The 23,942-nt window shown below is 40.2% G+C and overlaps 1 protein-coding gene, 2 long non-coding RNA genes and 1 pseudogene across 5 annotated transcripts in view; 1 reads left to right on the top strand and 3 right to left on the bottom strand.

Annotated features, from left to right (window-relative positions):
- LOC146673465 (junctional adhesion molecule-like) overlaps window positions 1-23,942 on the bottom strand; it is an 82,886-nt pseudogene that overhangs the window by 10,485 nt on the left and 48,459 nt on the right. Inside the window, exon 2 of the transcript XR_014910342.1 lies at window positions 3,361-3,717. The product of XR_014910342.1 is annotated as a junctional adhesion molecule-like (transcript). The remainder of the gene's footprint in view (window positions 1-3,360; window positions 3,718-23,942) is intronic.
- On the bottom strand, window positions 6,378-8,110 carry LOC146673471 (uncharacterized). The gene is made up of 3 exons (XR_014910494.1): window positions 7,798-8,110; window positions 7,229-7,285; window positions 6,378-6,458 (listed from the first exon to the last, which is right to left on the bottom strand). It is a non-coding gene; the product is annotated as an uncharacterized LOC146673471 (long non-coding RNA).
- LOC146673470 (uncharacterized) lies at window positions 16,149-19,238 on the bottom strand. 2 transcript variants are annotated; one of them, XM_085401987.1, is made up of 3 exons: window positions 18,829-19,238; window positions 17,443-17,784; window positions 16,149-17,204 (listed from the first exon to the last, which is right to left on the bottom strand). In XM_085401987.1, exons 1-3 carry the CDS (start codon window positions 18,890-18,892, stop codon window positions 16,990-16,992), a joined length of 621 nt encoding a protein of 206 aa, XP_085258113.1. In that variant the 5' UTR covers window positions 18,893-19,238; the 3' UTR covers window positions 16,149-16,989. The 2 variants fall into 2 exon arrangements, 1 of the variants encoding a protein (XP_085258113.1); XR_014910448.1 differs by lacking the exons at window positions 16,149-17,204; window positions 18,829-19,238 and adding an exon at window positions 18,269-18,407 and having other exon boundaries at window positions 17,695-17,784.
- LOC146673469 (uncharacterized) lies at window positions 17,803-21,910 on the top strand. Its single transcript, XR_014910483.1, has 3 exons — window positions 17,803-18,462; window positions 20,366-20,458; window positions 20,878-21,910. It is a non-coding gene; the product is annotated as an uncharacterized LOC146673469 (long non-coding RNA).

Below are 23,942 nucleotides of genomic sequence, written 5' to 3'. Positions count from 1 at the left end.
GCTTTATGAGCATAGTTTGGACACAGGAGGACATTTTTGACCTCAAGAGTTGCAGACTTGGTTTAGTCTGATGTTTTATTATAAGAGGACATCATGGAGCATGTGAGGAATGATTAGAGAAGTGAAATCATGGACTGGTGTGACACTAAAACAAGCATCTCACAAATTTGAACCAGGACACCCTGATGAGAAGTGGCTACTGGACAAGAAGACATTGGTGTGCAAGAGATGAAAACAGGGTGTTGTTGGAACGCTACTACACAAGTAACCCCAGCAGAAGGAGGTACATGGACAGGAAGAGGGACCTATGGGGTCTTCGATACCCAACATCCACATGGATGGTGAAACAACCAGTAGCTCAGTGTTCCAACATTCGACAGAAGGAACTGCTCTCACAGCTAGAGATTGATGAGGTACAACACAAATGCTACGGCAAGGGGGAGCCAGGACGCCAGGTCAGGGGGGACATATCATCACCCCCACCCGAGATTGGGTACAAAGCCCCAAGTGCGATAGGAGAAGGATTGTTGAGTGCGAGAGGAACTGAGCTTGAAACCTGGATCCAGTGTAGCTGGTTACCAAATCTACATGAAGTACCCTCAGAAGATCTACTAGATGATGTGAATGCAGCACGGACGTTACCTACCACCACCAATAAACACAGCTGAGGTTTTTACAGTAAAAAATAACTTTTCCCCAGTAGGTTTTTATGTTTTGTTTTGTTTTTTTATATCAGTTGTGTTAATAAAGAATGTTAATAAAAAATAGTTTGCTAAAAAAAATAAAGATAACAAAGAAGGTAAAGCACAGTTTGAAAGCTGTAAAAGTGAGAAATGTCAGACCAGTGGGAACCACGTACAGTCTATAACAACAGAAGCAGATCAGGTTAGTATTGTGTAACAGAGTGTGAAACTTAAGTTAGACTAGTGTTTGTAAATGAACCGTCTCATGTCGTGTAGCTTTCTGTATTGTATGTTTATTTATCATATAAGCTAAATAGTTCACCTTTTTTATTTAAGTGAAATGTTTAATTATGAGTGTTAAAGAAAACAATAAAGTTTTTTTATATATATAAAGTAGGCAGCAAGTATATTTCCTGTATTTTAACCATGTATATGATACATATGCAGATGTTACATTCTGTAATATGTGTAAAGAAATGACTTTGATTTTGCTACCCTGAGAAGATTTCTCTAGATCAGCTGTTGCCTCGACTCCTCCCTCTGCTGGTGACAGCTGAGTTATGAACAGAAAAATCTTGTCTTCACAACTTAATTGCACCAAACTGTTTGTGTGTGAGTACATCTAAAAACTAACATCTGCTTTGCCACATGACAGCAGAGGTTTGGTGACAGGAGACCTGCGTCCTCTCTGTGAGCAGCCAACAGCACTCAGCTGTCGTATGAAATTAATAAGATTTTGATATCAAACTCACCTGCACAGGTAAACCCCACGAAGGACAAAGACTCAAAAGTCCAAGGTTCCCTAGAGTGAAAAAGAAAGCAGCACAGGTCATACAGATGTCAGAGTGCGCCTTGAGAGATGGTTCTTTGGCACAGATCCAGTTTCTGCCATAGGTGGTGCAGGTTGTTGCTGTCCTGTCAGAGCAAGAAGGTTCTAGGTTCAAATCCTGCTGGGCTTCTTTTTTTTCTGTGTGGAGTTTGCACTCAGCTACTCTGGAGTGGAAGATTCTAGGTTGGTCGTGTATGTGAGGGAGATGAAATGCCCAGAATAAGCTGCTTTATAAATATGTGGTTAATTAAAAGCACTTTGAGGGGTTTGTAGCACAGTATGAATGTAAGTACATGACCTGCCTATTGATGCATGTAGTTTGTGCTCACAGGTACAATGTAACAAAATCTACATCCCACCTTATACTAATAGCACCACACTGATACATTGTAGACACAGCATAAAACATGGACGCCTGCATTCTCTCTGAAGGCCACCAGATGGCGATAGTTGGGAAAAAAACTCACTTTAAAAGCAGAAGCAAAGATGATTTCACACAAACTCACTTTTGACTGATTCCAGCTCAGCTTATTCAGTTTCATTTCAGATTTACTCATGAAGCAACAGGAAGCAACATTCAGGTTAAGAAAATTTATTTACAGAACAAAAACAGACTGTACAGGTGAGAAAGGGCCTTGATGCATGTTCAATCATCCAGGTAAGTAAATCTCCAAAAGTTGACTCTGTTCACCTGGACGTGGTGTTTTCAGTGGGAGAAACGTTTCGTCACTCATCCAAGTGACTGCAGGTTTCCCCAACCTTATAAACAGGACATTTACAAGCTACGTCCAGACGAACAGAACCAACGTTTTGGAATACAGGTTAGAAAATATTTTTTATAAAAGAGAATTCATGTATACAAAAACCCACTCATTTTTTTATCAATAATAACATAAAACAATAAAATCTGTACCAGGAATAATTTTAAAAGTGTATAAATAAACAGAAATAAATAAAAGCTCCGTGTAATTTAATATATACAAATATATATTATAGATGTCTATTTAAACTACAGAAACAGTCTGAGGCTTCAGCTCAGCAGGAGCAGAGGTCACGAGCTAACAGCTACACATACAGTAGAAACAGGACACGTCTGAAATTCAAGCAAACTAAAGAAAAAGAAAGAAATGTACGACATTAGTTCAATCTTCTTTTGGAATGAATCCATCTTTAAAACTGTTCAACACAACGTGATGAAATCGTTCACAAAGATGCTGAACAACAAATCCAGGATGTCCTCGTCTGTCTCTGCTCTGAGAAGCTGGAACAGCAGCAGGAGACTCAGGTCAGCTGGAAGCCCTCTGAGAGAGTTCAAGGAGGCGAATCCTGAATCCTGACTCTGTTTCTCTGTTGGACTGTTTGTCGATGTTTGCACCAAACAAAAATAACATTTAAAAACTTGTGAAAATCTTATTTTCACATTTCAAACAGGCTGCTGTTCAGCTGGAGGCTGGTATGAACCCTGACTCTGTGGTTTAAGTTTCCTGTAGATTAAAAAAACACCAACAACAACAACAACAATAAAGCCAACAGGAAGACCAAGTTTCAGTCCAACAGATCCAGCCTCCTTCCCTCCTGCTTCCTTCCCTGCCTCCTTCCCTCCATCCTCTGTGTCTCCTCCTGTCCGACCTGCAGGTGAGAAACAGGTGTGAGGTGTCAGCTGTCAGGTAGGTGATGAGTGAAGAACAGAACAGAATCCATTTCCTCTTCTAACTGCTGTCAGACATTATCTACTGCACTCTGATCACATCACTCAGACCAGCTGCTTTCTACAAAGTCTCATCAACAACATCTTTAGAAACAAACATCAACAACCAGGAAGCAGCTTCACCTCTTTTCACCACTCACCTGGAGAAACATTTAAGCTGATGGTGGTGATTGGCTTAGTCTTCAGATGAGCTCTCTTCCTGCGGTTTGCTCCTCTCATGAAGACACGACACTCATATGTTCCATTATCAGCAGTCGTCACATTCTTCAGAATCAAAGACACGTCTCCATCCTTCATCTGTCTGTCCTGCAGATCCACCCGGTTCATAAAAGATGGATGCTGCTCTTCTGGATCAAACTGCTCATCCCGGTACAAGAGGACATATTCTTCCTTCAGATCAGCTCTGCTCCACTCTACAACAACAATGATGTTGTTGTTTGGAGCTCGACATGTCAGAGTGACGTCATGTCCAGACTCAGCTGTGATGTTTTTCTGGTCTGAAAGAGGAAACAACACAGCAGAGAGGTTAAAGGTCAAAGTTTAAACTGTTGACTGGTACAGCAGCCAATCAGAAAGATGATCAGAGACCACTGTGCTCTGGTTGATGATGGTTGACCCTCAAACCTGAGCCACAGTTCCCTCACTGCTCTTTTCAAGCAGCAGACTCACTCTGTGTTTACTAATTAGAGCCAAAAATAATTCACTTTAATCACATTTATAAGAGTGTAGGCAGAGAGTTGCTTACCATAACTACAGGGAGTGCAGAATTATTAGGCAAATGAGTATTTTGTCCACATCATCCTCTTCATGCATGTTGTCTTACTCCAAGCTGTATAGGCTCGAAAGCCTACTACCAATTAAGCATATTAGGTGATGTGCATCTCTGTAATGAGAAGGGGTGTGGTCTAATGACATCAACACCCTATATCAGGTGTGCATAATTATTAGGCAACTTCCTTTCCTTTGGCAAAATGGGTCAAAAGAAGGACTTGACAGGCTCAGAAAAGTCAAAAATAGTGAGATATCTTGCAGAGGGATGCAGCAGTCTCAAAATTGCAAAGCTTCTAAAGCGTGATCATCGAACAATCAAGCGTTTCATTCAAAATAGTCAACAGGGTCGCAAGAAGCGTGTGGAAAAACCAAGGTGCCAAATAACTGCCCATGAACTGAGAAAAGTCAAGCGTGCAGCTGCCAAGATGCCACTTGCCACCAGTTTGGCCATATTTCAGAGCTGCAACATCACTGGAGTGCCCAAAAGCACAAGGTGTGCAATACTCAGAGACATGGCCAAGGTAAGAAAGGCTGAAAGACGACCACCACTGAACAAGACACACAAGCTGAAACGTCAAGACTGGGCCAAGAAATATCTCAAGACTGGTTTTTCTAAGGTTTTATGGACTGATGAAATGAGAGTGAGTCTTGATGGGCCAGATGGATGGGCCCGTGGCTGGATTGGTAAAGGGCAGAGAGCTCCAGTCTGACTCAGACGCCAGCAAGGTGGAGGTGGAGTACTGGTTTGGGCTGGTATCATCAAAGATGAGCTTGTGGGGCCTTTTCGGGTTGAGGATGGAGTCAAGCTCAACTCCCAGTCCTACTGCCAGTTTCTGGAAGACACCTTCTTCAAGCAGTGGTACAGGAAGAAGTCTGCATCCTTCAAGAAAAACATGATTTTCATGCAGGACAATGCTCCATCACACGCGTCCAAGTACTCCACAGCGTGGCTGGCAAGAAAGGGTATAAAAGAAGAAAAACTAATGACATGGCCTCCTTGTTCACCTGATCTGAACCCCATTGAGAACCTGTGGTCCATCATCAAATGTGAGATTTAAAGGAGGGAAAACAGTACACCTCTCTGAACAGTGTCTGGGAGGCTGTGGTTGCTGCTGCACGCAATGTTGATGGTGAACAGATCAAAACACTGACAGAATCCATGGATGGCAGGCTTTTGAGTGTCCTTGCAAAGAAAGGTGGCTATATTGGTCGCTGATTTGTTTTTGTTTTGTTTTTGAATGTCAGAAATGTATATTTGTGAATGTGGAGATGTTATATTGGTTTCACTGGTAAAAATAAATAATTGAAATGGGTATATATTTGTTTTTTGATAAGTTGTCTAATAATTATGCACAGTAATAGTCACCTGCACACACAGATATCCCCCTAAAATAGCTAAAACTAAAAACAAACTAAAAACTACTTCCAAAAACATTCAGCTTTGATATTAATGAGTTTTTTGGGTTCATTGAGAACATGGTTGTTGTTCAATAATAAAATTATTCCTCAAAAATACAACTTGCCTAATAATTCTGCACTCGCTGTATACAAACTGATTAATTACATTTAAGACACGTCCTTAATGCTAATATGTGTCCACTATTTTCACCTGAGAGGAATTTTATCCACATTAGAGCTGCAAACTTCTGGGAATAACAAATTTATATCTATATATCTATATCTAATCTATATCAACAACTAGTGTTCACAGTCTGCTGGAGCTGGGAGTGTGTGGAAAATGATAAATGTACTTACAGTCATTATAAAATGCTGTCATAAACAATAACAACTTAAACAGCACACATTAATACTGTGTTGGCAGCACTTGTCCCTCGTTCAGGTTACACACAGAAGAAACCAGGATCAGCGAAGATCAAAGATCAGAGCTCTGATGAAAGCGTTCACCACACTGAGCATCATCTTTGTCATCTTTACCAGGAGATGAGCTCACAGCTACAGGACGGCAAACACTGATCACTTTAAATGGTTGACTCGTTATCTGATTACTATGAAGGTGGACAGCCTCTGAATTATTATACAAACCTGTCTCTTATTTCTATCATCATCAAGATTATTGGTACTATTTTTGTTACCTTTTGGTCATTCTTTACAATTTTCACATAATATGTGTGTGAGTAACTATGGGAAAAGTCTGCTGTGTCATCATCCCATGAAACATCACTGCTCAGCAACAACTATTCAGTACTTCCCTCTGTCCCTCCTTCTATCAGCAGACCAAATGTGCTGCTGATACATGTGAACGTGGTGTGAATGAGCTTTATAATTATTTTGAATGTAATAATCTAAATTGTATATATATATATAAAGTGACAATGAAAGCAATTCAGTTCCCAGCAGTAGACACAGTGATACCTGCTGGTCTCACCTGTATATGCAGCCGGTGAAAAGCAGACGAGCAGAATCCAGCAGAATATCACAGATTTGCAAGTATCCATCTCAGGTTGTCCTGCAGATCCCAAATTCAGAGTGTTACATAGTTTAAAAGAGAAGCTGAGTCGACTGAAAATACACAAGAAGTTTATGTTACCAAAGCTTCTGATATGATCCACAAACATAAACTAAGATTTACAAATGTGTATGTCTAACAGTGAATAGTGATTATTTACCCTCCAAAATGTTTATGTTCAGCAAATGTGTGAAGGAATTACCTGATATGACAGGATGTTAGATGAGAGCACAAAGTGCTAACAGTAGCAGAAATGTGGGCATCTCTGTGTCTCAGGTGATTTCATCACACATTTAAGGTTCTGCACATCAGTTAAAAATAGAGTCACATATTTTTAGACATCTGTTCTCACAGGAAGCAAGAAAATTATCAGACTTGTGAAACTGAAAGTAAATTGTGTGTAAATTACGTAGACATTAGTAAAATGGTTTTTGCTTGTAGTCAAATTGCTTTGGATTTTGATACACAGTGTAGATTGAAACACACATTTATGAGTCAGAAGTTACACATCTGAGGTAAAGTCTGTAGTGAGTTCAGCACACCCAGAGTATCTTACCCCAACACTGTTGTTCAGAATAAGCAGTCACACAAAGCTCAGTTTGTTAAGTTTAACCAGGGTTTACTGAGTAAGTAAAGTTAAAATATATGTTGTGTATTTTATACAAAATCAGCAGCGTGAGAGAAAAAGCTAAACTACAGTATTGTTGATCTCTAATCTGATTAAGTTACCGTGGTGATTTACCCCAGCAGTACAGAGACCCTGAAGTTACCTGGATCAGATGAAATCCTGGTTGGTAGCACAGCCTCAGGACTCACTGCTCCTCCTGCTGGATGGTGATCAGGTGGAGATTGTAAAAAGACGTATTTTAACATGTCAATTAGTGCTGTAATCAGACTGCCTTTGCAAAGTGAGAACTATGGATCAGATTCTTACAATGAAATAATTTAATGCATGTTGTTCTTTTGTTTGTTTCTTTAAATGGGAAATAATCTGGTTAGCACATAGTTGTTAGCACACAGACACAAATGGCTTCTTAACACACACACACACACACTACTATCACCATTTATGTCGTCATTCAGATTGAGTGTGTGCACACGTGTAATGAAAACAAAATCCATTAAATCATTATTGTCATCTCCAGTCTTTTCCTTGTGCAGTAATACAAGGAACGATTTGCTGTCAGCTCAGTTTAATCTGATGTGTTTGAAAGTTTAGTGATGACATCCTGTCTGATGACACTTTGTTTACAGGCAGCGTTTTAATCACTATTTTAAAGACACTGTGTATGAATGTAACAGCTCAGTGCTGTCTGACAGCATTAGCATTGTTAGTTACCTTAAACAGGCTGAATCCACCGCTGCACTGTGAGGATAAAGACTCTGTGTCGCTCTACTGTCACTTCTTATTCTTCATATGTCACAGCTGAAGATTTTACAAGTGTGAATAACACGCCACGTGCAGGAACAACAGCCTGTACTCTGCAGCGCAACAAGACACTAGAGCGTAAGTAACTCTGGTGACGCGCTCTCTCTCTAACCAATCAGAGAGCTGCATAGCTCACATTCCTCCGTCCGTTGTTTCTACTGGAACGTCCAATGACTCAGCAGAACCAATAAAAGGAAAGTAAACTGCAAAGACAAAAGAAGTAAGTAAATTTTAATTGCAAACATAAAATATGATCCCTAATTTGATTTTGAATCACTTTACTTATTTTTAAAACTACATAAAACATTTCGAAAATCCTGAAAAAAATCTGAATTTTACTTTTTTGAATGGAGTTTATATTGAGTTCTTGTTTTCACCCCCCCTCCCACGCACAGACAGAAAGCTGCTGTGGGAATGTCCGTCTTGTGTTTTTCAGCCCAAAGACGTGAAACATAAACATGAAAGTAAACATTGATTTCACCATGGAAACTGCAATCATGCTACTCTTGCAAAACCCCGCATGCTCACACAGCAAGAGAGAAAACACACGCGCGCAGAGACACGCGCGTGTGCATACACACACAGGGACAGGAAACAGCAGGCCACCGGACATGTACAGACATGCCTGAGCCTCCGTTGTATTGGTAATAATCAGGTACCAATATAAGTTGGTATTGATGTTTATAACATGTTTATGCCAGAGGTCTGAGGTTTAGGTGAGGATACATTCAATTCAATTCAATCATATGTAGGGGAGACCGGGGATAGTTGTAACATTTTTGACATTTCTGTCTGTAAATTGAAGCTCTTTTAAGGTAGTGGATTCAAAATGTAATGCAAAGTATTTTCATGTCTCTGCTATTAAATAGTGCAGCTATTTTCTCTGCGGCACAATTACTCATTGCATGGTATGGCCTCAAACACGAAGAGTGAAATGTTACAATTAACCCCATAGTCTGGGTTAGTTGTAACATATCCTGGGGTGAAATGTAACACAATGAAATAAGGGTACTAACAAAACATTAACATGTAATCTTTGTTTATTCAACACATGAATGCACTTAGAGCCATTTATGTAGCTCTGTGTGTGTGTGACAGAATGCAGAAATCTAGCTTTTGAACATATTCCAACCCCCCAAAAAAGACAAATTATGGAATTTTCTGCAACTGAATATTTCATTAATTTTGGTTGGTCTTCCTTGAGTTTGGCCTCATTGGCTCAGTGGGCATTATAACCTACAACTCTTGCACCAATTTTGAACATAACAATGAAGCTGAAAAAATGTAGTTGTTCACCAGCATCGCAATTCCATTACTTTTTATCATGGCTTACCTTGGTGTGGTTTGCAAAGTGCTTCAGAAAGATGAGGAAATCTGTTTCTTGCACCCATCCTGATTTATTTCCACTACCAGTACTTCCTACTGGTCAATCTCTGACACAGTGGTCTGCATAATGTATGTGTGGGAACACAAACAGTGGAGGAATTGTGTTGCCAATGGCATTAACCGCATATACAAAAGCGACCAGTGAACCTCTCTCTGCTGATGTCGTTGCCCCAACTTGTTTAATATAAGTTAAAGTAATAGTGTGGTAAGTTGTAACATCTGCATTATTGTTACAACTAACCCAGACTGTTGCTGTTACAACTGACCCAGACTCCTATAGCCATGAACTAGCTAACATTACAGCCAACGGCTAAAACATTAGCACTAAAGACCTACACAGAATATATCCCCATAGACATACAAATAACATAATTTAAGTTTGATGAGTTTGACTGCAAAGCAGATAATGCTATTAGAATTTGAAATAAAGTAGAAAAACTTACTTTTTGGCATACAAATTACTTTTTTTCATGTTAAATTGTCTGTGTTTGACAAAATGTGCTGATTTTTCACATGTGATAGCAGAACTGAATTGGGCATGCACAGGATGAGTCACATCATTTGAAACTTAGCCCTGATTGGAGAAATTGGAAGTGTTACAACTGACCCAGGTTACAACTATCCCCGGTCTCCCCTATTATATATCGACAATTTCTAGTACCGGCTGACCCCAGATCAAACACATAAGAATAATGCAAAACATGTAAAAATATGAGGCTTTTCATTTGAAAGCACTGCTCCACATTTAAACTTTTTTCGATGTGAGTTGTTTCAAACTGTAGACACAGATCTGTCTGTTTAAATGCTGAATAAGAAGAAACTGTGTGACAAACCTGGCTAAAGAAGGATCCACTATCAAATATGCAATCATTTTTCACATAGTTTTCAGCTGCCAATCAGAGGCAACAAATCACTCAAATATGTTTAAATAGCAAACTAAACAGAGAAAATTCACTCACTCAAACAATGATCAGGGTGGAGTCCACAGCTGTGCTGCAGCTGTAGTGCTCACACCTGAACATAGTCCTTGTTCTCAGCCAAGCTCCTTCTTCCTGCCTTCCTCAGCTCCTCTTCCTGGCTCTGCTCTGCTCTTCCTGAATGAAAGTGAGAGGACAGACTGCAGGTTTCTCATCTTTGCTCAGAAACCCAGGAAACACAGCAAGCAGGCTTTAACTGTGAGATTTACACAATCCATACAGTTCTTTAAACTCTGGCGACCTTTACAGTGAACGATGGTTTGTTTTTGTTTGTTTGTTTTTTCACCACAGTCCTCTCAAATTCAAACTTTAAGCTTAATTCCTTGAGTCAGTAAAGTCAGTCAGTAAAAGTCAGTAAAAATCCATAAATAAAAAAGGGTTAAACAAAATTCAGCGACTAAATAAAGTTGAAGCAAATCTTATTACAAATCTGTAATAAATTAAATTAAATTAAAATTAAATTAAATCTGTGAGTACTGTAAAAATAAACTTCTATAATTAATGTGATTTATTTTTGTGTTGTTGATACTTGTGAGGTTATGTCAGTGACAGGACTGCACTGTCTGCACCGATGTCCTCTGTGTGTGTTTCAGACAGGGGAGACGTCACTTATGGATGACATCATCATCGAACACAAGATAACAGTCAAAGACTACAGAGGTACAGCTGTTGATCTTTTAGTACAAAGATGAAAAATCTGTTAATCAGAATTGAACTTTTCCTTTACTATGAACAGGAAAAGAAAGGAAAAGAAGTTAAAACAAACAAACTCAAGTTCAAAGTGAGAGAGTAGGAAAAAAAGTGCGCACACATCCTCATTCTAGTAAAATGTGAGCTTATCCACAGCCGGGTCAGTGGGGCAGCAGCCTAAAAACAGACCAGACCTCCCTCTCCCAGGCCGCCTCCTCCAGCCTTTCCAAGGGAACAGGAGTTTCCAGCCAGCTGAGACATATAATCTCTTCAGTGTTTCCTGGTTCTGCTCCGGGGACTCCTCTTCTTTCTTCATCAGGGTTCAGAGTGAGTGCAGCAGTATTTAGATTTCACTCCGAGCCAAGTTGTGGTTAAAACGTATCAGAAACAACGCTGCTCGTCTCTGCAGATGCTGTGTGATCTGATACTTGTCATGTACTGTTCATGCAGCAGCAGAAAATGTGTCCAAAGTTCAACATTTATGTGACCCAAAACAGAAAGTTGTGTTATAACTGTGATGCGTTCACTGACATGTCCTTATTCTTTCACTTTGCTGTATATAAAGAGAACAGAGAGGCTCTGCTCAGCCCAGCAGTCGTCCACCAGTCCAACAACTGGAATCCAGCTGCTGCTCTCTAACTGGTTCTCACATTTATATTTAAATTCTATATATTTATATTCTGTTTGTTCTCCTCACAAAGGAGATGAACATGAAATGAAATCTCATACAACCACTGAGGGCCAGAAAGTTCAAATGGAGAGATATTCTTCTTTCTTTAATAAAGAAGCAGAAGAAGAAGATGGTGCCATAAAAAATTTATTTATCTTTCATACTTAATAGAAAATTCTTCACCAGGCCTTTCAGAATAAAAACGTGAACAATGGTAAATGATGGTGTGTTTTTGTTTTTCACAACAATCCTCTCAAATTCAAAGTCTAAGCTTAATTCCTTGAGTCAGGCAGAAGCCATGTTTGTACAGTCTTTGGCTTTTCTGCTAGTGTAGAGAAATTAAACTAGTGTTTGACAGAAAGATTCAGGAAATCATTGTTGAAAATCCATGAATAAAAAAGGGTTAAACAAAATTCAGCTACTAGATAAAGTTGAAGAAAATCTTATTACAAATCTGTAATAAATTATTTGTAGACATTTTGGTGTTTGCAGCAACATGTTTGCTCTGTGACTGTTCTCTTTGAGTACTATAAAAATAAACTTCTATAATTAAGTTGATTCTGTTCATCTGGACGATACATCCTGGACGTGGTGTTTTCAGTGGGAGAAACGTTTTGTCACTCATCCAAGTGACTTCTTCAGTCTCAGCTGACTGCAGGTTTCCCCAAATCTTATAAACAGTACATAAACAGTACATTTGCATAATGACTGAAACTAGAATCACTGAAGGAACAATGGGCAGGGAGGTCTTTTTCTTCATCATAATTGTGCAAATTCTCATGACCATTGATCAGTCATTGTGCGTGTGTGTCAAATCACTACCGATTGGCATGCAGACATGATGAAGTGGATCCAGTGAAGTTGAGAACCTTTTTATATCCCTGACATTCCGCTCCGAAAAGGAAGAAGATGACTCACATAAACCAGAATCTGTTGAAAATGTAACTTTTTAGAGAATTCAATCAGAAACAGGATCATATGGATAAGTTCAGAGTTACAACACAGATCACAGAGGAGTTTTGCAGAAGCATGATCCTGTTGCTTCTGCAGAAGGGAGAACCGGGTGCTGGTGGTGTAGTGGGGGATATTTTAATGGCACACTTTGGACCCCATACTGAGGATTGTTTAAACACCACAGCCTGCTTGAAGTATTCTAACTGACTGTGTGCATCACTTTATAACCACAGTGTCGGCTGAGGCTGATTCCTGCAGGATAAAGTGCCATGTAACTAATGTAATTTCTTGAACGTGACAACAATCCATCCATCCATCTAGCAAGGTATACCTAATAAAGTGGCCGCCGAATATATGCACTGTGTGTAAATGGGAAGATCAGTCACTTCATGATAGCAACCAGCAGATGGCAGCAGTGGAGCATTAGTTTTCCCAATGCATGACAGTTTTCATGTGACCTTTGACCTTTAATGTTACAGTAGAACAAACAGACTGTAAGTTTCCTTCTGAGACCCGAGCTTCTGGTAAGGATGTACTTTACATGTCTGGAAGCTGGAAGTATGTCTCAGGTCCTAAAATGCATCTGGAGGACAGCTGATCGAGGATGCAGAGGTTAAACAGCTGTGGCCACAGCTGGAATATAGAAACCGCAGAGGACTCCTTTAACAGCTCGCCCTCTTTATTCAGTTTATTTCAGTTCTTTAAGATGATCAAACCTTCTGCCCTTCATTGTTTCTGTGTGTGATATCTTAAGAAGATGTGATGTCTGTCACATTATCACCATTTTGAAAAGCAGTGCCAACACCTGGAAAGCAGACAGATGTGTAACTACAGATCTTCCTTATTGAACTTTTGCATAAGGTTGATTTGATTTTCAATCTGCAGGAGAATTTGAAACCTTATTTTTTGCATAAAGTCAGCAAACTTTTTAAATGTTTTTATTATAAGATGATGCACAATGATTTTATGTCCCATGACCTTTGACATAAAAGTTATCTAGATGGTTTCTGAGTGCTTCTATTTGTTTGTCGTGCACATTTACTGTTAACATTCATGCTTTGTAGGAGGGTTTATATAAAATTGAAAGCATGTGACAGCGTGCTTTATGAGCATAGTTTGGACACAGGAGGACATTTTTGACCTCAAGAGTTGCAGACTTGGTTTAGTCTGATGTTTTATTATAAGAGGACATCATGGAGCATGTGAGGAATGATTAGAGAAGTGAAATCATGGACTGGTGTGACACTAAAACAAGCATCTCACAAATTTGAACCAGGACACCCTGATGAGAAGTGGCTACTGGACAAGAAGACATTGGTGTGCAAAAGATGAAAACAGGGTGTTGTTGGAACGCTACTACACAAGTAACCCCAGCAGAAGGAGGTACATGGACAGGAAGAGGGACCTATGGGGTCTTCGATACCCAACATCCACATGGATGGTGAAACAACCAGTAGCTCAGTGTTCCAACATTCGACAGAAGGAACTGCTCTCACAGCTAGAGATTGATGAGGTACAACACAAATGCTATGGCAAGGGGGAGCCAGGACGCCAGGTCAGGGGGGACATATCATCACTCCCACCCGAGATTGGGTACAAAGCCCCAAGTGCGATAGGAGAAGGATTGTTGAGTGCGAGAGGAACTGAGCTTGAAACCTGGATCCAGTGTAGCTGGTTACCAAATCTACATGAAGTACCCTCAGAAGATCTACTAGATGATGTGAATGCAGCACGGACGATACCTACCACCACCAATAAACACAGCTGAGGTTTTTACAGTAAAAAATAACTTTTCCCCAGTAGGTTTTTATGTTTTGTTTTGTTTTTTTAGATCAGTTGTGTTAATAAAGAATGTTAATAAAAAATAGTTTGCTAAAAAAATAAAGATAACAAAGAAGGTAAAGCACAGTTTGAAAGCTGTAAAAGTGAGAAATGTCAGACCAGTGGGAACCACGTACAGTCTATAACAACAGAAGCAGATCAGGTTAGTATTGTGTAACAGAGTGTGAAACTTAAGTTAGACTAGTGTTTGTAAATGAACCGTCTCATGTCGTGTAGCTTTCTGTATTGTATGTTTATTTATCATATAAGCTGTTTATTTATCATATAAGCTAAACAGTTCACCTTTTTTATTTAAGTGAAATGTTTAATTATGAGTGTTAAAGAAAACAATAAAGTTTTTTTTCATATAAAGTAGGCAGCAAGTATATTTCCTGTATTTTAACCATGTATATGATACATATGCAGATGTTACATTCTGTAATATGTGTAAAGAAATGACTTTGATTTTGCTACCCTGAGAAGATTTCTCTAGATCAGCCGTTGCCTCGACTCCTCCCTCTGCTGGTGACAGCGGAGTTATGAACAGAAAAATCTTGTCTCCATCCATCCATCCATTCACTTCCGCTTGTCCTTTTCAGGGTCGCGGGGGGCGCTGGAGCCTATCCCAGCTGTCATAGGGCGAGAGGCGGGGTACACCCTGGACAGGTCGCCAGTCTGTCGCAGGGCTAACACACAAGGACAGACAAACATTCGCACTCACATTCATTCGCACATTCACACCTAGTGGCAATTTGGATTATCCACTTAACCTATCCCCACAAGTTGCATGTCTTTGGACAGTGGGAGGAAGCCGGAGTACCCGGAGAGAACCCACGCAAACACGGGGAGAACATGCAAACTCCACACAGAAAGACCCCGGCCTGATGTTGGAATTGAACTCAGGACCTTCTTGCTGTGCGGCAAAAATCTTGTCTTCACAACTTAATTGCACCAAACTGTTTGTGTGTGAGTACATCTAAAAACTAACATCTGCTTTGCCACATGACAGCAGAGGTTTGGTGACAGGAGACCTGCGTCCTCTCTGTGAGCAGCCAACAGCACTCAGCTGTCGTATGAAATTAATAAGATTTTGATATCAAACTCACCTGCACAGGTAAACCCCACGAAGGACAAAGACTCAAAAGTCCAAGGTTCCCTAGAGTGAAAAAGAAAGCAGCACAGGTCATACAGATGTCAGAGTGCGCCTTGAGAGATGGTGCTTTGGCACAGATCCAGTTTCTGCCATAGGTGGTGCAGGTTGTTGCTGTCCTGTCAGAGCAAGAAGGTTCTAGGTTCAAATCCTGCTGGGCTTCTTTTTTTTCTGTGTGGAGTTTGCACTCAGCTACTCTGGAGTGGAAGATTCTAGGTTGGTCGTGTATGTGAGGGAGATGAAATGCCCAGAATAAGCTGCTTTATAAATATGTGGTTAATTAAAAGCACTTTGAGGGGTTTGTAGCACAGTATGAATGTAAGTACATGACCTGCCTATTGATGCATGTAGTTTGTGCTCACAGGTACAATGTAACAAAATCTACATCCCACCTTATACTAATAGCACCACACTGATACATTGTAGACACAGCATAAAACATGGAAGCCTGCATTCTCTCTGAAGGCCACCAGATGGCGATAGTTGGGAAAAACTCACTTTAAAAGCAGAAGCAAAGATGATTTCACACAAACTCACTTTTGACTGATTCCAGCTCAGCTTATTCAGTTTCATTTCAGATTTACTCATGAAGCAACAGGAAGCAACATTCAGGTTAAGAAAATTTATTTACAGAACAAAAACAGACTGTACAGGTGAGAAAGGGCCTTGATGCATGTTCAATCATCCAGGTAAGTAAATCTCCAAAAGTTGACTCTGTTCACCTGGACGTGGTGTTTTCAGTGGGAGAAACGCTTCGTCACTCATCCAAGTGACTGCAGGTTTCCCCAACCTTATAAACAGGACATTTACAAGCTACGTCCAGACGAACAGAACCAACGTTTTGGAATACAGGTTAGAAAATATTTTTTATAAAAGAGAATTCATGTATACAAAAACCCACTCATTTTTTTATCAATAATAACATAAAACAATAAAATCTGTACCAGGAATAATTTTAAAAGTGTATAAATAAACAGAAATAAATAAAAGCTCAGTGTAATTTAATATATACAAATATATATTATAGATGTCTATTTAAACTACAGAAAGAGTCTGAGGCTTCAGCTCAGCAGGAGCAGAGGTCACGAGCTAACAGCTACACATACAGTAGAAACAGGACACGTCTGAAATTCAAGCAAACTAAAGAAAAAGAAGGAAATGTACGACATTAGTTCAATCTTCTTTTGGAATGAATCCATCTTTAAAACTGTTCAACACAACGTGATGAAATCGTTCACAAAGATGCTGAACAACAAATCCAGGATGTCCTCGTCTGTCTCTGCTCTGAGAAGCTGGAACAGCAGCAGGAGACTCAGGTCAGCTGGAAGCCCTCTGAGAGAGTTCAAGGAGGCGAATCCTGAATCCTGACTCTGTTTCTCTGTTGGACTGTTTGTCGATGTTTGCACCAAACAAAAATAACATTTAATAACTTGTGAAAATCTTATTTTCACATTTTAAACAGGCTGCTGTTCAGCTGGAGGCTGGTATGAACCCTGACTCTGTGGTTTAAGTTTCCTGTAGATTAAAACACCACCAACAACAACAATAGCAGCAACAATAACGCCAACAGGAAGTCCAACTTTCAGTCCAACAGATCCATCCTCCTTCCCTCCTGCTTCCTTCTCTTCTGCCTCCTTCCCTCCATCCTCTGTGTGTCCTCCTGGCTGACCTGCAGGTGAGAAACAGGTGTGAGGTGTCAGCTGTCAGGTAGGTGATGAGTGAAGAACAGAACAGAATCCATTTCCTCTTCAAACTGCTGTCAGACATTATCTACTGCACTCTGATCACATCACTCAGACCAGCTGCTTTCTACAAAGTCTCATCAACAACATCTTTAGAAACAAACATCAACAAGCAGGAAGCAGCTTCACCTCTGATCACACACACACTCAACTCTACTCACTCACCTGGAGGATCAACAACACTCAGGTTTATGGTGGTGATGAGGCTCATAGGTTCCCCTGATTTCTGGGCAACATGACACTTGTATGTTCCAGCATCTGTAGTTGTGACATCCTTCAGAATCAGAGACACGTCTCCATCCTTCTTATGTCTTCCCTGCAGATCCACCCGGTTCTTAAAAGATGAATCCTGATAATCTGGAATAACGTGCCCATCCTGGTACAAAAAGACATATCCCTCCTTCTGGTCAACTCTGCTCCACTTTACAGCTAAGATGTTGTTGTCGTTTGGAACTAGACATGTCAGAATGGTCTTCTGTTTGGACACAGCTATGATGTTTTCCTGGACTGAAAGAGGAAACGACACAGATTAGAGAGGTTAAAGGTTTAAATGATGAATCAAAATTGTACATTTTTGAAGCCATCAGTGAAACACGATGGAGGCTCTGTTAGTTTTTGGAGTTGCGTGTCAGTCAGTGTTGTTGATCTTGTCTGAATGGATGAAATTCTGAACACAGAGAAGATCAGATTTTGATCCACCATGAAAGAATCTGATCGGTAACATCATCATTTTTCAGGCAATGATCCTGATCTTAATAGAAAAACACACGAGGGGAGGCCGGTCCGTGACTGATACCCACACGGCTTCAGCATTAATGATCATTTCCATGTAAATGTGAAGCGATTCAGACAGTTTCCTCCTGATCACTGGGACAGGAAGTACAACCCTTTTTTAAGACTAGCAGGAAAACCTCGGGCTCGTTTGTGACAGTGTTGCGTTTACTCGCTCCTTCTTCTGACGGATTTTCTAGTTTATAAAGTTTCGTTTTACCTCAGCCCTTAAAGAGATGGTAGAAACAACTTCCGAGCGAAAACTCTGCATTGTTAGAAGGTTTAACGAGGATATCCAGACGACTTAGAAGAAGTAGGACCGGGAGAGGACCAGGCCTCTGCTCTGCTTTAGAAGGTTCCGGAAAACCCCGCCCCCTTCTCTGACGTCAACCCCCCCGTGCGGGACTCTTCAGAGTAAGTACAACACTGAGCGAACATCAGCACAGATGTGGAGTTTGTTTCACACATTTGTGTCCTGCTCACAGTGACAGCGGGCTGCTGTTAGTCCAGTAGGAAATGAGTCCGCTGCATTTAACACATTCAGTCAGTGAAGCAGCGAGCAGCCACCAGTCCAGCGCCCCAGGAGCAGTGTGTACAGACGGTACCTTACTCAGGGATACCTCACGGTCGGTGAAGCCCCGACCTTCCGATCATAACACAAGCACCGCACTGATCTATCTCTGCCACCGCAGTGTGTTGTCAGTGTGTAGTTACAGTGGATCGCAGTGTGTTGTCAGTGTGTAGTTACAGTGTAAAAAACAAAAAATCAGTTGAACTCACTTGAACAGACAGCCGAGAGAAGGCAGGTGAAAATCACCGAGCAGCAGGCTGATGTCAGGTCCATTACTTGTACTTCTGTGGGTGCTGAGATCAGAGTGTTTTTAAAGTTCGCGGGAAAAGTTTCTGAAAATTTGACTGGAAAATTGTTGCCAAAGCCGGAACTGATCTACAGTCAGCGACCTGCATCTGTCAGCGACCTGCTGTTAAAATCCTTAAAACCCTTCATATAAATGAACTTTGGCGGGGACCGCCCAGCCCTTCAGCCTATCAGTTGCTAATACGTAATTTTCGGAATGTGCCAGATATCATCGCGGGAATTTAAAAGAGATTTGTTTAAATAGGTCTATATCTCTCATGAACGATATCCACTTATTTTGAGCAAGAAAGAATATTTCTGTCACTAGAATAGAACTGCAATCAGTTATATTTGATATATATATTTGATATATATTTGATATATATATTTGAGATATATATATATATATATATATATATATATATATATATATATATATATATATATATATATATATATATATATGGGTAAAAGTGTCATTAATATTAAAATGTCCTTTTAAAATGAGATGTGGCCAAGAAGTTTGAAGAAATATAACATCACAGTTGTATGAGGATATTTAACTCACCACAAAGGACTGAATTAATTACATTGTGGTACAATTACACAGTGTCATCAAGATACTTCAACAGCAGCTCATTTCTTTATTTTATTTATAACTCATTCATAAATGCTGTTCACTACAGTCTGTTTAACAATATAACTATTAGAGAAAAACACAGAAACATCAGAAATTAATTTTTGGTCCAACACACACATTTCTGTATTTCTAATGAACTCTTTCAGTCTAAATGTTCATTCTAATATAGATCCTCAGTTTGAATCAGTGAAGTAGAACATGAGCAGAGGAAAACAAAGATGTTTTATATGTACAGTCAGGGTTAAAGTGGATTCAGCAGGTGAGGAACATTCAAAGTGTTTGTAGTGGCTCAGCACAGGAAAATAATCAGAGTCGTTTCTAACGTGAGCTTCAGGTTTTCAGTGTCCAGGCTGTGATCAGCTGACCTGCTGCTCTTTGTGGATGTACACAACTGAATTCAACCAGATGTGAGCAGATGTTTCACGAGCTATCCTGCCATAGTGTCTTCACAACATGTTGCTTATAGTGTGTTTATACCAGACAGCAAACAGGTGGAGTAAAAGTAGAATTCAGTGAATGAATCCAAGCATCATGTAAATGAATCTCAGCTACAACATTGACCCTGAGCTCCACAGGACTGATGTGTGAAGCTCATTTCTCACCACAGTGCTGATTGTAGTGTGTGTGTAACGTTAGAAAGAGTCTTGGTTTTGGACCTTGTAGTAAAATGTGAGCTGCTGAAAACTGCTGCCAGTTTCTAAGAAAGATGTTTGTGATGCTACGACTCTTCTTTATATCACACGTGTGGCAGCACTGCTAACAACTGTTCTACCTGCAAAAACCTGCACTGGTTTATTTATCTTTGTGTGTCTCATGTGCAGAGAGCGATCAGCTGCAGTCTGCTCAGCAGTGGGAAAAGAAGACGTCAGTGATGGACGAATCATCGTCAAAGAGAAGAAAAACAAAGACGAGAGGTTCAGCTGCTCTTCTTTTACTACAAACATCATAAATCCCTGAACATAACCCCCCCTGTGCATAGGTGGCTTTAGACAGGGGCCAGTAGAGAACGATGTAGAGAGAGAGGATGGAGATGATGAGGAGCTGAGGAGCAGGATGACAGAGAGACAGAGGAGTTAGTTGGAGAGGATGCAGAGAGGGACAGTCCTGAGAGTGAGGAGGAAGACGAGCTGTGAGGGAGAGGAAGAGGGACAACCAGCGGTTTGTGATGTTGAACAGACCTGTGTGACTGCGAGTGTCGTGTCATTACAATTCATACAGTCATTGTAACTGACAGTAATGAACAATAATGACAGAATAAAGTAATAAGTTAACAATGATCAGTTATTGTCCTCAGTTACAGCCTCATGTTTGCTCTGCATTCATCTCTTATCAGACGTACAAAGATGATCCACCAGTGCTGCCCAGTTTGAGGACATTTCCAGTCACATTAATGGGGGACAGGAGACGCAGCTTCCATCAAAGCTGGTATGAAAGTCATCGTTGGATTCTCTGTAATTATGGACTCTGCCTGTTTCAGGCCACCAAATATGTCAGACGTGGATTTTAAACATTGTGCACATGCACAGTATGTGAAACCTTTACTTTGAAATTCATTTGGATATTTATTTTTGATTTTATGTTAGTGCCTAAAATATTTTCAATTAATATATAAAACAATGAAATATTGCTCTCCTTGTTTTGTTCGGTAACCCTGGGTGTGGGAGGTGGAATACTATACAGCAATACTGAGACTGAAGTAAAGGTATGAGGAAGAGCAGTATGTGAAACCTTTACTTTGAAATTCTTTTGGATCTTTAATAAATGAGTGAAAATAAATTCACTTAATATATTAAACATTTAAATATTAGCCTGCGGTTAGTTTGGTCTGGATCTGCCACTGCCCCGTGATAATCGTGGAATACTGAGACTGAAGTAAAAGTATAAGGAAGAGGGGAAAAACATTAACATTTCTCTTTTTATATAAACTGTGTGAGGATGGAGGGATTTTCCTCATCCTCACTCTCCAGGAAGTGTCAGCAGACAGTCAGATTCATGATTTCATGTGTTTAATCTTGTGGTTAAAACGTGTCAAACACAAAGCTTCACGTCTCTGTGGATGTTGTGATCTGAAACTTTGTCATTTACTACAAATGCATCAGCAGAAAATTGCAGTTACTTCATCCACAATAAAGACATCACACAGGTTAACTTCAGCCACAAACTAAAAGCAGGAGGAACAATTTCACTTTCACAACTGTCTTTATGTAAAATGTGTTTCAGATCTCCTAAACAGACTGTGAACATTACAAAACTGACAGTAAATGCATCACAGAGGCATCTGTTTACATTAAAGTGCCCCCTGGTTGTGGTCATTTGAATAAAGTCTGAATTTTAATGAGAAGCTGATTAAAAAACAGAGAAACTGAGTCTGAGTCGGAGCACCATGTTTTCACTGACACTGAATACAACAAAATATATGACCACAGATTTGTGTTTACAGTTTTTAAAATGTAATTATAGTAATATACACTGACTGGCCAGTTTATTAAGTACACCTTCCTAGTACTGATTTTCGGCCTCCAGAACTGTTTTAATGCTTCACAGCAGAGATTCAACAAGGTGCTGCAAACATTCCTCTGAGACTTTGGTTCATGTAGATGTGAGAGCATCACACAGCTGCTGCAGATTTATCAGCTGCACAGACATGATGTGAATCTCTCGTTCCAACACATTTGTTTGAGATGTGGAGACTGGAGGCGACCTGAGTACAGTGAACTCATCGTCATGGTCAAGAAACCAGCTGGAGATGATTTGAGTTTTGTGACATGGAGTGCAATCAGAGGATGGTTACAGATGAACGCAGTCAGCAGCAACACGCTGTGGTGTTTAATCGATGCTCTGATACGAGGCAGGATGGATCCATGTGACCGTCACAGCACAAATCAGAACTCATCAGACCTGGAAATGTTTCTCCAGTCTGCTGTTGTCAGACTTTGGTGAGCCTGTGTGAATCACAGCCTCAGTTTCCTGTTCTCAGCAGAACCAGACTTGTCCTGATGGGAACACAGAACCAGTTCTAGTTTGGTCACCAGCACTGCATCCATGGAAAAAGGGAACTGGTCCCAAATCTACAGGATGTTAACTCAGGAGAATTAACATCCTGTAGATCTGGGAGCCGTTTAGAGCAAAACATGCATTAAAGTATGTTTTTGTCACATTAGTCGAAAAGAAAACATCCAAATCAGTTTTATGTGATGTGTGAAACATCTGGATGAGGTTTCAGTGTTTACGTGTCTGCACATCAGTGCACTTGGTAAATCCTTTGTTCTTTCTCTCTGTAGTCATAAAGGACCAGGTTAACAAATTAAAACATAAACGTGTTTTACAGCATTTATAAAAGCTGTTGTGTTTATAAACTCTGTCACAATTTATGGGATTCATTATGTATTCTTAATATTTATTGGTAAAAAAAAAATATTCGTAGTAACATTGTGAAAAACTGCAACAAAAAAACAAGACATGGATTATTTTGATCCCGAGCTCAGATTTATTAAGGAAGCACCAGGAAACAACAACAATCATATCAACAGACACTTTATTTACAGTAAAAACATTAGAACCACAATCTCCTAAAAACTGCATGAACTGTATGTAAGAAGCTCCTGAGTTCAATTCCACCATTCAATTCAATTCAATTTTATTTATATAGCGCCAAATCACAACATAAGTCGCCTCAAGGCGCTTCATAGATACAGAGAAAAACCCAACAATCATATGACCCCTTATGAGCAAGCACTTTGGCAACAGTGGGAAGGAATACCAGAGGGTCATAGAGGGTTTGGAGGCCAAGAAGGTGTTGTCCATGATGGATGTTAGCTTAGACAACATCCTCTCCTCCCCAACCTGCTTGATGGACTTCAGTGGAAGCTACTCCACCCGGGCCCATGGCTTTCCTGGTTTTCATCTTCATCAGCTGACTTCGCCCCTGGTAAGTTGTGATGGAGAGGCTGCAGTGTAGGCTGTGGGTAGGTGTCTCCTGATGAATGGCACAGGGGGAGGAGGCAGTAGAGTCGTTGAAAGAAAAAGGATCAGTTGAGGTGCTGGAGGCTGGTATGAACCCTGCTTCTGTTGTTTATGTTTCTGTAGATTCAAACACCATCTCCACAAACAACAACAATACCTCCTTCAACACCACTGCTGACACCATCAACACCACCAAATCGAAAAAATCCTCCAACGGCATCATCACCAACTTCACCAACACGCACGGGACAAACGCCATCGCCAAAAACTGCCACAACAACTCCAGATCCGCCTGGTTCTCAAAAGATGGATGCTGCTCTTGTGGAAAAAAGTGTCCATTCCAGTACTTAGGGGCACATTTATGTAGGTCAGCTCTGGACCACTCTTCAATTATTATGATGTTGTTGTTTGGAGCTCGAAATGGCTGGGTGACGT

Source organism: Rhamphochromis longiceps, linkage group LG3, assembly GCF_057381845.1.
Source record: "Rhamphochromis longiceps isolate RC_006_pf linkage group LG3, R_longiceps_female_GT1.1, whole genome shotgun sequence".
Lineage (NCBI taxonomy): Eukaryota > Metazoa > Chordata > Actinopteri > Cichliformes > Cichlidae > Rhamphochromis > Rhamphochromis longiceps.
The sequence above is the reverse complement of the archived record's forward strand: the minus strand, read 5'-3'. Positions and strand labels throughout refer to the sequence as shown.